Raw genomic sequence first — 14568 nt, forward strand, 5'->3', positions numbered from 1 at the left:
ATCACGAAAATTAATCGACATGCCGTCTCTCATGGAGCTTCTTGAACCAATTGTGATGGTCTTACACGGAATGCCTATAGCGACAAAAGCGTTAGCGCAGCGAAAGACATGGAATCTGCAATATTTTCCCAAACGAGGGAACACCTGGCCAGAGCTGAGTCTCCTATTTTTATGGAGACGGGGGGGGGGATGTCCTCTAAGCTTAATGCAAGGATTAGTAGGAGGGGCAATTTCGGATTAGGAGTTCATTTTCATTGGATTAAGCGTAATGCAAGGATTGCTAAAAACATTATAGTGAGATTGTGCGTGTGTGTGTGTATGTATCTATTTGCTTCTTTCGCATTTTGCCATGTCTACCATCACCGTCCCAGACACCGTCCCTGATTCTAACACAGATTGCATCGCCTTGCGTACCGCCTTTGAAGGTTTCCTCTTCTTTGCTCGCATTTCACGCTTTTCCCACTTTTTGTTTCTTGTTCATAGCTTCACACCCCTTTCTCATTCCTTCACATTTGACATTGCCCCCGCAGATATTGGCTGTGACAAGAAAATTGTCTTGGATATCATCTGCCACCGTAACCAACTGCAGCGTCATAGCATCCGTGAGACTTACCTCCAGAAATATGAAGAAGATCTTCTGCAGCGCTTGCGATCAGAACTGCATGCCAAGCTCGAGGTTGATGCACTTCTTTCTGAGATTTTCATCTTTTCTCCTATCCCTGAACGGGAGTTCTTATGAGGTTCGGTTGCTTGTGTCCTGATATGCTGCTTGGTACGATTTCTCCCCTTGCAAAGAAAGCAGCTGTGCTCTGGATGTCTGATCCGGCCGAGAGAGATGCGATGATCATCAAGGAGGCTTTGAAAGATGCGATGATCATCAAGGAGGCTTTGAAAGGTTGGAGTAGAGACATTGCGCTCGCAGAAGTCATATGTTCGCGGACGTCATCGCAGTTGCAGGATATCAGGCTCGCGTACAGTCGTATGTTCAGTCGATCCCTCGAAGAAGACATCAGCCTTAATACAAACGGCGATATGAGAAAGGTAATATCTTGGAACGCAGGTGCTCTTTATCTTTCCTAGGAAATTAGAGCGATTGGAAGGTTTGCTAGCTCGAGGCCGGTGGCAAGATCGTCTCTGTAATCTGTTATTTGCGTCTTTCACTTTCAGGTTGCACAAGGGGATGTGAACACGTATCTCATTTTGTCCTTCTAGCTTTGCAGCTTTTGTTGGCTTTTATTCGTCAGACCAGGCCCGAAGACTTGGATCCTGATATGTCAGTTGCAGAAGGTGATGCCAAAGACTTTTTCAAAGCTGTAGGAAATAGGAATGCAATCGAAAAGGCTGCCCTGATCACAATCTTGAGTACACGAAGTCCAGCGCAGCTGAAGGCTGCATTAGACGTCTACAAACATTGTTACGGGCATGGCGTTGGAAAGGTGGACGTAGTTTCTATTATTGTTTTTTCCTACAGCATTACATGGCGTAATCCTCCCATCAAGCATTTTCTTTGAGTTAACGCAGTTTTCGACGATGTTTCTTTTCTTTTTATCTTTGGCAACATTGAGAGCTTGCTTCGATTGAAGAGGGCAATCAATGATCTTTTTAAAAAATGTGTGTTTGTAATTGCATCCTGCATCCAGGCCCTAAAGCAAGAGCTACATGGATCTTTTCAACTGATATTAAGAGCTGTTATGAAATGCAATCAGAACCCAGTAAAATACTTCACTAAGGTATGCAAGTTGTTGAATCATTAGCAGTTGAAGCTGATGGCTGTAATATTTGGAATTGTTTTTCGCATCGCCCAGACTAACGATTACTCTCGTTATATGACCTTTGTAGGTTTGTTTTGTTGGACTTCTTTACTGATGATTTTTAATTTTGAAGTCTGAACATGGAATATGTATATGTGGAAGAAATATGGTGTACAGTTAGTCTACGAGTGGTGCCTCTTCATCCCCAGCTTATCCTCTTTCATTTATGCTTGTCTATATTGTGTGTTCTGTTCCTTAAAACTCCCATTGTTGATTATTTTATCAGAGCATGCTTGAATCACTGCCTGTGAGGTTACTTTGGCCAATGGAATGTAGACGACTATAACTGCTCAGATGGCTGAGCTTTTGAGCTTCTGTTTGAAGGCCCAAGACCTAGTGTGATTGAGAGAAGTATTTTGGACAAAGGAGAGCTCATGAGGAGCGATAAAGGTGTGAAAGTAGTGTGTGTGCGGAAGCATGCAAGAGAGAGAAAAAAATAGACACAGAAGTAGGCAATAGCAACTGTATATTGCCAGGAATAAATCTCTGCTAAGGGAAAGAGTGCTCCAAGTGACCCTTCTGTGAGACACCTTTAAGTCTGGAAGGGGGGGCATATTATAGCCCCCAACCAGCCTGGTAAGCAAGCAAGGAGCTGGCTAGATTGACCGACCAGTCCTCAGCCCTAACCATGGGCCAGGATGGCCTCCACCAGCCAGCCTAATCGGCCAGGACTACTGTCATGTGCACGGATTGGTATCTGACGTGTACTGGGTACACAAGACTAGCTCAGGTAGCCTGGGGAGGCTTAGAGCTAGGCAGGCTTGATTCTCGGGTTGAGTGGCAAGGGTACGAACCAGTTAGAGGTCTTCGCTATTTTTGGCGCTTGGGGCCCGATTCTATATAAGGGGCCCAGGGGTTCAGTTCTCAGAGAGCCGATGGGAACAAGTTTCGTTCCCAGGTGCTAGGTCTGATCCGAGTCGCGGACGCGCGCCTGCATCATAGCGTAGCCCAAGGCCCAGTAGCAGATCCCAGGCTTCACAGCGCCACCTGGTGGATAGATTTCGAAGGGGTCTTCAGGAAGGAGTTTCTGAAGAAGGAGGACGACTATGATATCGTAGGCAAGCTCAAAGCCCTCGATATGTCCAAGCTGAACTTGACTTTTGAGGTTTATCTTCAAAGGTTTCGGGATCTGCAGACCAGAGCTACAAAGATGGATCCAGTGACCTTGTTAGGTTTCTTTATGGATGGTTTGCCAGACTCGTACAAGTTGCAGATCAAGAACAACAAGTGTACCACTTTGCAAGAGGCCATGAATTACGCGCGTATTTATGATGATACCATGGCCAGTGCAAAGGGAACCATAGTTTCTGACACGAGTGGGAAGAACAAACGGAAGTTCTTTCAGTCTACCACTGGTACCGGGGAGACGAAGTCTATAGGCAACGCCTCCAAGAAACACTTGACCCAGGCGAAGAATGGCCGTGTCCGTTTCCTTCGTACCTTGAAGCTTAAGAAGGAAGGACGTTGCTTCTTCTGCGAGGAGCGGGGCCACACTAAGAATGACTATCCAAAGCGCACGAATCAAAAGCAAGCGCTGGGACCGAAGCTCCAGGCGGATCCGGGCACCAAAGCCAAGGGAGCGAACCAAGTTGCGATGAAAGGTATTTCTGTGAATGTCATTACTTGCCCACTTTCTTGTAATTGCACTTTTAATACTTCGTTATTTGGTTCCCATGATCTTTTCCGAGTTTATGCAGAAGTTAGGAACCAAAGAGTTCACATTCTCTTTGACCCGGGCAGCTCTCATAACTTTGTTAATTACAAATTGTGCAGAAGATGGGGCTGTCCATGATACCTGGCGATCACACCTATGAGGTGCAGCTTACAGCTGGGAAGCAGTTTTGGGATCGCAAGATTGAAGCGCTCTCTATCCGGATTCAAGAATACACATGGGCTCTTATGTGCTATGTTATGCACTTGGAGCATGTGGACTTGTTAATCGGAATAGAGTGGTTTAAAACCCACGATATTCGGATTGGATGGAAGGAACATAGCCTTTCTTTTGTGGATAAGGACACCCAATTTTGTATTCAGTGTGATAATATTTCCTCTTCTCAGGGACCTATTGTATCTGCGATGCAGCTTCGGAATATATTAAACACTTCTCATTATGATGTCTATTAGTGTGTTTTGATTCCGCTTTCTTCATTTGTTGTCTCTGTAGATAACAAGAATGATTTAAGTGTGTTTGAACACCGTGAATTGAGAATGTTGTTAGACGGTTTCAAGGATGTATTCTCTGCTCAACTGTCGGAAGGTTTACCTCCAGAACGGGCAGTAGATCATCGCAGACTTAGTACCTGGAGCTCAACCTATTAGTGTACCACCTTATAGGATGAGCCAGCTTGAGGAGGATGACACTTGGTTGCACAAGTGGCAAGTACACTTCCAGTTTCACCCTTACCCAGATGAAAAGAAGATGCAGCTTGCAGCAAGGTACATGTCAGGGAAGGCTTTATTGTGGTGGAAGGAACTCCGACCAAAGCCTGCGACATGGATCGAATTCGAAGGTGTCTTCAGTAAAGAGTTTCTGAAGAGGAAGGAAGATTATGATATCGTAGGCAAGCTCAAGGCCCCCGATATGTCCAAGCTGAATTTGACTTTTGCGGTCGATCTTCAGAGGTTTCGTGATTTGCAGAGCAGAGCTACAAAGATGGATCGAGTTACCTTGTTAGATTTCTTTGTGGATGGTTTACTTGACTCGTACAAGCTACAGATCAAGAATAACAAGTGTACCACTTTGCAAGAGGCCATGAATTATGTGTGCATCTATGATGATACCATGGCCAGCGCAAAGGGAACCACCATTGCCGACACGAGTGGGAAGAACAAGAGGAAGTTCTTCTAGTCAACAACTGGTACCGGGGAGTGGAAGTCAATAGACAATGCCTCCAAGAAGAACTCGACTCAGACAAAGAATGGTTTGATACCAATTGACACGTCCCAAGTACTTCTGAAACGTCTGATCTGCAAGCAAACGCAAGAACACACCAAACATGAGGAATCTGAGTAGGCTGCTCACCACCCTGCATGATTTTGTGAACTTGTTGTCATGGGCATCAACACGCTCGTGGCCATGCTAGCTTGTGCTAGTGCAGGTAGCCAGGTCAACGGCCATGCAGGCGTCTGTACAGCCACTCAGCCAGCCCTGCGCAATCAGCAATCAGCACAGAGTCAACGGACAGTCAATGCCACGTCATCACAGGCAAAAAATACAGAGTTGACCTAACACGTTGACTTTTTTTGTCAATGTTGACTTTTTTGACCGACCTGGTCAATGGTTGGCGTTGACCAGCCGACCAAGGTCGACGTTGACCAAGTTGGCCAGGCTGACCTATCAGCCTATAAAAGGGCAGCCTTTGGCCCTCATTCTTCATCCACTCCTCAGGCCTTCAAGCCTTCAGAGCAGTAGAGTCGGGCCTCCCCGCAGTAGACCAGCAGGGTAGCCTCACGTCTTCAGGGATCTAGTGAGGTTTCACCTCCTCTAGGTAGCCTAGTCTTCCAGTTTTGTAGTGAGGGTTTCAGCCCCTTTATACAGTTGTATTCAGCCCTTTGGGCATTCATTATTCAGTATTTTCCTCTTCGGAGGTCCACTACATTCTCTCCCTCTGATTCTCTCACTCACATCCACAGCATCACTTTGTGTTTTGAGCGCATCATTTTGCAGTTATAGTTAGTATTGAGCAGGAGAGAGTGAGGATAGTCTATCTCCCGCTACACTTGTGCAAGGTATCAAGGCAATATGAACTTGAGGACTCTCTTCCACGTCGCGTCGTGTGGGATGAAGTACACAAGTTCTAAGTGATGTGAGAGCTTGAGTTGTCGTTCTCACCAAGATGTATTTGTGCAGACTCTGGCTTGCTTTAACAAATTGTTGAGCTATGGCCCATGGGGACCTCCAAGTGCAATTTGACCTTTTGTGTGACCACACGTGTGCTACAAGTTCCAGAGGTGAAAGATTGTGACATGTCACCTTATACCCAAAGGCACAAGATGCGACATGTGTCCCCTATCACTCATTGTATCCCCCAAACACTCCTTTTTTAAAATGTTGCATGGTTGTGTTAAACTCGTGAGGTGTCAAGGCTATATGAATTTGAGGACTCTCTTCCACGTCGTGCGGGATGAAGTGCACAAGCTCTTAGTGATGTGATAGCTTGAGTTCTCGTTCACCAAAATGTATTTGTGCAGAATCTGGCTTGCTTTAACAGATTGTGCCGCCATGGGGCTGTCCCTCTCCCATGTGTAATTTGACTTTTTGTGTGCTCACACGTGGGCTGCAACTTTCACGATATAATGAGTGCAGTCTTGTGCTCTTCAAGACATGACATCTTGTACAACTCCCTTAGATTCCGGAAGTTTGTGATTGCACAGTCACAGGACTGCATTATTTCCCTTTTTCTCAAATTCACAATATGGCTCGGCTCTCTTCCCTTCACTTGCTAGTTAGACCCCCAAATGCAAGTTCAACAAGTGTTCTCTCTCTCTCTCTCTCTCTCTCTCTCTCTCTCTCTCTCCCCCCCCCCGCGGCCTTCCTTCCTCTCTTTTCCTTTTCACACTCACCAGCAGATTGCTGCTACTGCTTAGAGTAGAGAAAAAATAGCTGTATGGAACTGTAATGGTACTCTTTGGTCAGATTCGGGAGGCTTTTCTGAGACATACACTGATAGAGACATCATTTTCTATACAAAGACACACGAGAGTCCATACCTACAATAACAGGATATACATGGGAATCAGCTTACAGGAAGACACTGGGGTAGCTGTCCTTTTCAAATCACATCTACAGCTGCTCATATCTGTGTGGGTCTGGTTGCAGCCACAAAATGTACGGGCCATTTTAATCAGTATGCTACTTCCCTCCAGATACATCATCATATGCCCATGAGGTCACCACAGAGGGTCACATCTCATATGATACGATATATGATGACATTACGGAGTTCTTTAGGCAAGGGGAGACCCTTCTATTAGGTGACTTCAATGCACAAACGGGAAGCATACAAGTCAACTTGTTTGATTTTGGGGACCTCACATGGAGGGGGGACGAACACAGTGGACTTTCTGATGGGCTCCCCAGCCTTTGTGACACAGGTACATGACCTCACGGTCCCTCCCCCCACTTGGGGCAGACCACTCTTACTTGGCATTTAGTCTATTGGCCACCATGCCAGTAGCAGGGCAAGACTAGCTGGTGGCACCTAGAGGCTCTAGATGTATTTTGCAAGGAGAGAGACTTGACGGTCAACCTTAGGAAGACCAATGTTATGATTTTCAACACCTCACGAGCCGCTCTTCACGGGCACAGCTTCACTTAATGAGGGGAGCCAGTGGAGATTGTACAATCATACACTTACCTAGGGGTAGTCTTTGCGGGTCCTATCTTCATGATTACTCACGCAACCAAGGCACAACTTACGCGAGGGAAGGAGATCTAGCTCGACTAGAGAGTTTATGCTTTCAGGCACATTTCTAGGGCCCCCCGACAAAGGGATGGCTATTCAACACATTAGTGAGACGGATGGCCATGTACGCTTGGGGGTTGATTTGTGAGTGTGACAAAGTGGTGGCGTTTCGAGAGGTTGCAGGTGACGATGGTATCTAGGATGATTCAGAGCAAACCCTCGGTCCCCAACTAGATCATACAGGCAGAGTTCGGCATGACACCGCTCCAGGTTGATGCCATCTTCTATATGGTCACTTATCTTCACAGGCAAAGTTCGGCATGACACCGCTCCAAGTTGATGCCATCTTCCATATGGTCACTTATGTTCCAGGGCCCCTCGATGAAGGGATGGCTATTCAACACATTAGTGAGACGAACGGCCATGTACGCCTGGAGGTTGATCTGTCAATGTGACAAAGTGGTGGCATTTCGAGAGGTTGCAGGTGACGATGGTATTTAGGATGATTCAAAGCAAACCCTCGGTCCCCCACCAGATCATACAGGTAGAGTTCGGCATGACACCGCTCCAGGTTGATGCCATCTTCCATATGGTCACTTATCTTCACAGGGTTTGGGTCTTACCTAGAGGGAGACTATCGAGATTGGCACTAGTCATCTATACGCCTAGCTGAGAGGGGAATTAGCATGGCTTGGTACGCACGCATATCCAAATGGTTTCACAGCTAGGGCATAGAGATGGGCCGTTTCCTCCCCTTGTAGTACAGCTTAGATGCTCTTGACCACCTGATTCCATGAGATCAACAATGTCATACAATTGGAACTACTCCAGCTTGCGGACTTGGGAGGGGGCCAGGAGTTCCCCACCAAGATCCGATTCTACCGTGATCACTTCCTTGGAGTATCGGTGGATAGATTGGTTATCACACCCCAATACTTGGAGGACAGATGAGTCTCACATGCCTTGAGGATTGCCATCGGAAAAATGTGGGTCTCGTCCCATTAGTTGAGGATTGAGGCAGGGAGAGCCATGGGTACACCAAGAGAGCAACGGATGCACCTTGGAGGAGGTGAAGAGAGAGGAGCACTTCCTATGTACTTGCCTTGTATATTATGAGATCTGAGGACGTTCCATTTCTTATTTTAGGAGGGATACAGGTTGGGCCTCTCTCCCGGCTGATTCACTTCTCTATTTGATGGAGATGCGACGACGTAGAGAGAACCTATCACGCCGCATCAGAGAGCACAATAACATGTGCGACTAAGCTAGATTAAGGCCAGCGACATCGTATAGATCTTTACACTTTTGTGTCTTCCTCTAGACATAGCGGAGTTGAGGAGAAGGAGATAGATGACATGAGGGCTGAGTGGATCAGTGGGATGAGACGACGGCGTTGAGAGACACAGACCAGGCCACACACGATGGAGATCCAGCCCATCTTAGCCATATTCGGAGGGGATCATCCCACCAGAGGGGTCACTATCGTCATGGCCTGCCGGATACAGAGACCATGCTCCCCACCGCTGAGAGAGACGACCCGGAAGAAACAGATTCGTCGAGATATTTCTGCAGCTCATAGGAGAGCTACCCTGGCACCGGGCTATGTTTTTGACCTGAGTTTTGAGTACTAGTTTTGTTTTGTTGTATTTGTTTTAGCTTAGTACTCCGCAAAGGGCCTTAGTGAGCCCTTTTGCTTCAGCCCACAGTGGCTTGTGTGAGTTACTTTTGTGATTGTACTCTATCTCATAGGCCCGCGAGGCCTCTAGAAGACGTTAATACATCTCTCTCTCTCTCTCTCTCTCTCTCTCTCTCTCTCACTCTCACTCTTTAATGCTTCAGGCACAGTTCACTGTCGGGGTTCCATTGTTTGTGGCTTGCTCCAACAAAACCAGATTGTTATCGCTACTTACCACCACTTCTCCATTAAGCAGCCCACATGGAGCCCACATCAGCTACTCTGTGTTTCTTCAAAGATGGGAGAAAATTCAGGAATGTCGTTTGCAAGAGCATTAGTTTAAAATCCATGGATTAGGTAGAATAAATTTGTTTCAATTCTTCAACAGCAAGTAGCCATGTTGCTAGGGAAAACATGGAGCTGAAATGCTCCATGAGCTTGAAGAGAGAATCGAAGAGAAATTCAATACGGATAGTTGTGACTGTCCTAGAAGCCACATGAGACCCATTAATGGCTTGTAAACTAAAGGAAGTAAGGAAGTGGATGTTGACCTAGAGGAGGAGATTTAAGCACAAGGAATCAAAGATGGAGGGAACAGCTAGCTTGAAACATTAGAGTGGATGGACCACCGAATGACTGGTACAATGAAAAAGATGGTTCTTTTGAACTACTACTAAAGCTTGACAAAGCCACTTCTGCAATTAAATGGAATGTGCAAGTTGTAGGGGAGATCCTAAAGGTTGGAAGGATGATGAATTGAGGATACATCAGATTCAAGACTCAAGCAGACAAGATTAACATACTTTGCCAGATCAAACGACTGAAAGATAAAAACTGTCTCTAGTAGAGGACCCACCCTCAGGGTAATCACCTTCAGTTCGAATCTCTTGACTAATCAAACCACATATAAGAATAGATAATTATAAAGGAACCAAATACATAAGGGTTGAGCTAACAAGCACACCTCCTAACCATAGGTCCACTTTTAAAGAACCATCTGAGCCTGAGGTCTAGACCATCACGGAAGCCAGTCTGCTTGAAGGGCAGGTCATTTTTCTCATACCACATGCCACTTCACCAGGCTACTGCTCCTTGGCCAACAAGTCCAATGTCCATGTGAATCACCAGATCCTTGACATCCCGAATACTTGCCTTGCTTTTCCTGGATCACATCTATCCATGGGATCTGAACTTCATCCATGCTAGCTTTAGTCTCAATCTTAAGTCAATCCAGACACCTTGTGAGATTGCGCCCTAACCCTCCACCAATATCAATCATAGTCTCAACCGTAGCTATAGCCAACACCTGGTTAGACTGTTCCGAAACCCCTGATCTATCTAAGATCTTTATCCCATCAATTTGTGTTTATGCAATGATTGATCTCTTTTTTGACTTGTTTCATAAATATATTAAATATGACTATTATTGTCATCAACTCTTCCATGCGCCTAGTTCACACATGTTCTTTGTTCTGTGTGTATGAAAAAGTTAATAATTTTCTGACTCAAATTGACCGTTGCAACTACTCCACACAATACTCACACTCTCTCAAGGGCATGAACCACTCTTCGAACACAGATGCAAGTAAACTAATGCATTGCAATATCCAAAATTGTGTTTGCGGGCTGTAAGGGACTCTGATTGGTATGCTGTCTGTAGCAGCAGCAGCAGCAGCAGCAGCTGTATCTCAGTAGGATTGTACAACAGCTCTCTTTGTAGCTCTAAGGGAAAGAGAAGTGGGAGTGGAGAATGGACGAGGAAGAAGTGGACCACAATGTAGAATTACTTGTTAACAAAAAAAAAAGAATATACATGACGTTTTATCCCTTGTTAGGTATCATTTGAAGGTTCCATGTGGCTTTTCCCGCCTTATGGAGAATTGACAATGCCTTCTATATGATGTTGAGATTGTATTTGTTAGCACCCTTGTGCATGCAAGCAGTTGCTTTACCGCCATTTCTGCCTTTAGGTTTGTCTTTCAAATTTGGTAATTGTTGATGTACTAACAGCACAGAAACTGTACCTTATGTTTTAGTGTTTTCAGAACCGGGCCTGTACCTCCACTAATACTGTTAAGGATGGGTCAACGATGGTTTCTTTCTCTTGAACATGTTCGGTGCAACATAAAGAGTCAGGGGGAGCATAGCCCCTTCTGGGTCTGTTGTGGGCACACAAAGATTACATCTCTCACTCTCTCTCTCTCTCTTTCACACAAGCACATGGGCACACACGCACACAGTCATGGGAAAAACAAACCACCACATACCAATAGGCGCAATGCATGGTGACACTCTATAGCCATGGGGATGAGAGAGAGAGAGAGAGAGAGAGAGAGAGAGAGAGAGAGAGAGAGAGAACATAGGAGGGGAAAATGAGGGGTGGGAAGAAATAAATATACACATACACATGCGCGCATGCACGCACAAATTTTATTAATGTTGTTCTGCACTCCTCTTTTCCAAATTTCTCTTGTTCTTACCTGATATGAACATGTTTTACTGGTTTGACAGGTGTTGTACAGATCAATGAAGGGTTTAGGAACTGATGATTCGACTTTAATTCGTGTGATCTTGACACGTGCTGAGGTTGACATGCAAGATATCAAATCAGAGTTCGCTCGCAAATACAAAAAATCTTTACCGCAGATGATCTCTTCTGATACTCATGGATACTATAAATCCTTCCTTCTCTTACTTATTGGTGCAGCAGTTGACAGGCACCGGTCAGGAAGCCTCCTGCATGTATTCAGTTCATCTAGAGGACATTAAATGTTGTGTTTAATTAGGTTTCACTATAGAGGATTTCTTTCAGAAAGTGAATGGGAAAGACACAAGTGATAACCAATGCAGGATCGTAAATGCATGTCATTTGTGGAGTGTATTCTAGTATAAGGGGATGGTTCATGTCATACATAATGTAATCAGTTGGACATTGCTACTAGATGCGTATCGATCGGGAAATTTTTGAGTAATGTATTGTGATTTTTTGTTCATTATGACATTACTAAAAAATTATGCTACATATTGGCAATGAGCATGATTCCAAGCTCAAGGTTTTTCTTAATTTTTGTAGAAAATTCCCAAGCTCAATGCAAGATTTGCTAAGCTAGCCTAGCCTAACATAGGTGCACATGTGAGGTAGGTGCATAGGGAGAGATGGGGTGTTATCGAGGGATGTGTGAGAGGACAAGGGGGAGATGGGGAGGGAAAGGGTGGGGAGGCGATGGCGAAGCAGGGGGGCGGGAGAGATGAGGAGGGGGTGGTAGAGATTGGGGGGGGGGGGGGGGGGGGACGTTTGTGACGAAGCAAGGGGTGGGAAAGACGAGGACGGAGATGGTAAAGCAAGGGGAGATGGAGAGAGAGCCAGCGAGGGTAGGGAGATGGTAAAGCAAGGGGAGATGGAGAGAGAGCCAGTGAGGGTAGGACAGTGGAGGGAGAAAGGGAGGGAGGGATGCATAGGGTGGAGAGGGAAAGGGCAAGGGGGGGCTGTGCAAGGAGGGAGGGAACATACTCAATTATTCAGGGGGGGGGGGGGGGGGGGTGAGATTAATTAGGTTCATCTTGGAGGGGAACAATAATGCTAATGTGATTTTTGATTTTTTGTTTGATGGGGATATATAATCAGCTTGTGAAATGACGCTCTCTTTGAGCCAACTTCCGTGAGTATCTTTATTGATCTAGAGACTAGCAATCGAACTACATGAAATCACCATCTAAACATAGAACTCTTTCAACTCACCCTTGAGCACATAGAGGTCATGAGGCATTGGACTAGCTTGCCATCTTGCCATGCCTTTGGCCAAGATCCATAGTCTAGATATTGATCTTAATGAATGCCCATGTCCCACCAAGCCCTCATGCCAATATATAGCCTACTACCATGGTTGAATGTAAGTTGAAAATTTCTTTGAAAAAAAAAGAAAAAAAGAATATAAGATGCTTTTTACCCTCGGACCTCTAAATTAGATGGTATATCCTAACCTTAGACCTTGGGCCTTTTACCTCAAGCTAAGTGCTCGACCTCAAGGTCTCTCTCAACCTTAGGGCTAGCTATTGGAAACTCATGGTTAGTCGGGAATGTAACATATTCCCTTCCCTCAAGGTACTATGTTCTCATAAATGAAGTAGGGGAAGCCTTTCTCTTTGCATTGGTAATTCTCTTTAGGTATGGATCTTCCTAACATATATTTCACAAGTCTTGATTACATTCCAAAGTTCCCATACTTTGAGGAGTTAATTTGGCCGTTTATAAATAAATCCTAACCAATTCTTAGAGTGTTCCATGCCTTTGTAAGTCCCTAAGACGATGTTTAGGTTAGATTGAATCATTTATATGTTTTGGTTCAACTTAGGTCTGTGTAGTTGATTAGAATGCCTATGTCATGCCACCTTACTCCTAGATTTAGATGGAATATATGCTAGGCTTCCCAGGAAATCTTTCAATTCTTTTACAATGTATATATTTTTTCTTGTACATATTCATATGGAGTATATGCTAGGTTTCCCACATAAGCTTTCAAATCTTTTGCAATATATATCTTTCTTCTTGTACAGGAGAAAGGTATATGAATTTTAAAATAAGACGTTTTAATTCACAATCCAAACAAATCAAAAGCGAAATCATGACTAGAATCATGGTGATACCATATGATACTTATCAAAATTTAAAATAAACTATGAGCATCATATAACACCCTATATCCGAATTCTTGAAGACTAGTCCAAAAATTTCACTATCAGATTCCGTCTTACTCTATCTTGAGTGCTTTTGATAGCCTATTTTTATACATGCAAGAGTTAATGCATAATCTACAAGGGTTACCCATTTTGCATACAATACCATGTCCTCTAAAGTCTAGGGATGTCTAAGACTTGGACAAAGTTCCTATTTAAGCATTACCAAGCTATGGGTTGTAGTCGTACAATCATCGGCTTCAATATTGGGAGTATATCTCCCAATCTAGTGATGTCTCAAGACAATTCCCTTGATATATTTTCTATCATGATCTATCCTTAATAGGTCCTAACAATTCAAAGATAATCAACAAATCTTAGACCCAGTTTCCTTTCTAAAAAACTGCTTGTCGATAATGTCCAATAAACTTCGAGCTTTGATCACCAAACATTTCAAAATTTTGGACTAAAATATAGGTCCTATAAGAGAGTCCTTGTGTAGATATGGCAGGATAATGAATATAAAATTGGCTTGTGGAGGCATGGATGTGACATGATTGTCCTCTTTTCTCTATCGAATGACCCAAAGTTTGATGCAACTCTCCCATTTGGCACCTTACTATCACGTTTTTTGAAGTGTAACGAAACTTGCAAATTGAATTTCTCAACAAGAATTGAACCATACCTCTTCAAATCAAACCCTCCCATCCGACTACTACCTTCCTTTCATCTACCACGTTTCCCGCCTCCTCTCTCCCTCAGCTTTGGGCTCCCAGTCACCTCCTCTCTAGAAATTGATTTCAAGTCTCTTCTTTCTTTTGAGCGGGAACTTTTTTCTCTATCCCTCCACATCTTTGGGTGGACTTTCTTGTCACACAAGCTTACCATTATTCATCTTTGTTGGGAGAGTTCCTTCCCTCTCTTTTTTCATTCTTTTAAAAAATTTGAAAATTTTTGAGCAATGTGTGACCGCTTAATTTCTAAGTATCTATGCACAATCTCA

At 44.4% G+C, this 14568-nt stretch overlaps 1 protein-coding gene across 2 annotated transcripts; it reads left to right on the forward strand.

Annotated features, from left to right (window-relative positions):
- Nucleotides 1–332: 332 nt before the first annotated feature.
- Nucleotides 333–11884, forward strand: LOC147899596 (annexin D5-like). Of its 2 annotated transcripts, none has more exons than XM_087378256.1 (6): nt 333–425; nt 531–676; nt 796–1041; nt 1221–1436; nt 1641–1730; nt 11403–11884. In XM_087378256.1, exons 1-6 carry the CDS (start codon nt 350–352, stop codon nt 11658–11660), a joined length of 1032 nt encoding a protein of 343 aa, XP_087234382.1. In that variant the 5' UTR covers nt 333–349; the 3' UTR covers nt 11661–11884. The 2 variants fall into 2 exon arrangements, with proteins under 2 accessions (XP_087234382.1, XP_087234383.1); XM_087378257.1 differs by lacking the exon at nt 11403–11884 and adding an exon at nt 10928–11176.
- The last annotated feature ends 2684 nt before the right edge of the window (nt 11885–14568 follow it).

Source organism: Dipteris shenzhenensis, chromosome 8 (assembly GCF_047967505.1).
Source record: "Dipteris shenzhenensis isolate YYH24624 ecotype China chromosome 8, Dip_SZ_1.0, whole genome shotgun sequence".
Lineage (NCBI taxonomy): Eukaryota > Viridiplantae > Streptophyta > Polypodiopsida > Gleicheniales > Dipteridaceae > Dipteris > Dipteris shenzhenensis.

Coding starts and splice junctions, on each gene's coding strand:
- LOC147899596 (XM_087378256.1), top strand. CDS start 350: ATGTCTACCATCACCGTCCCAGACACCGTCCCTGATTCTAACACAGAT. Junction 677..795: donor AACTGCATGCCAAGCTCGAG/GTTGATGCACTT, acceptor CCCCTTGCAAAG/AAAGCAGCTGTGCTCTGGAT. Junction 1,042..1,220: donor CAAACGGCGATATGAGAAAG/GTAATATCTTGG, acceptor CTAGCTTTGCAG/CTTTTGTTGGCTTTTATTCG.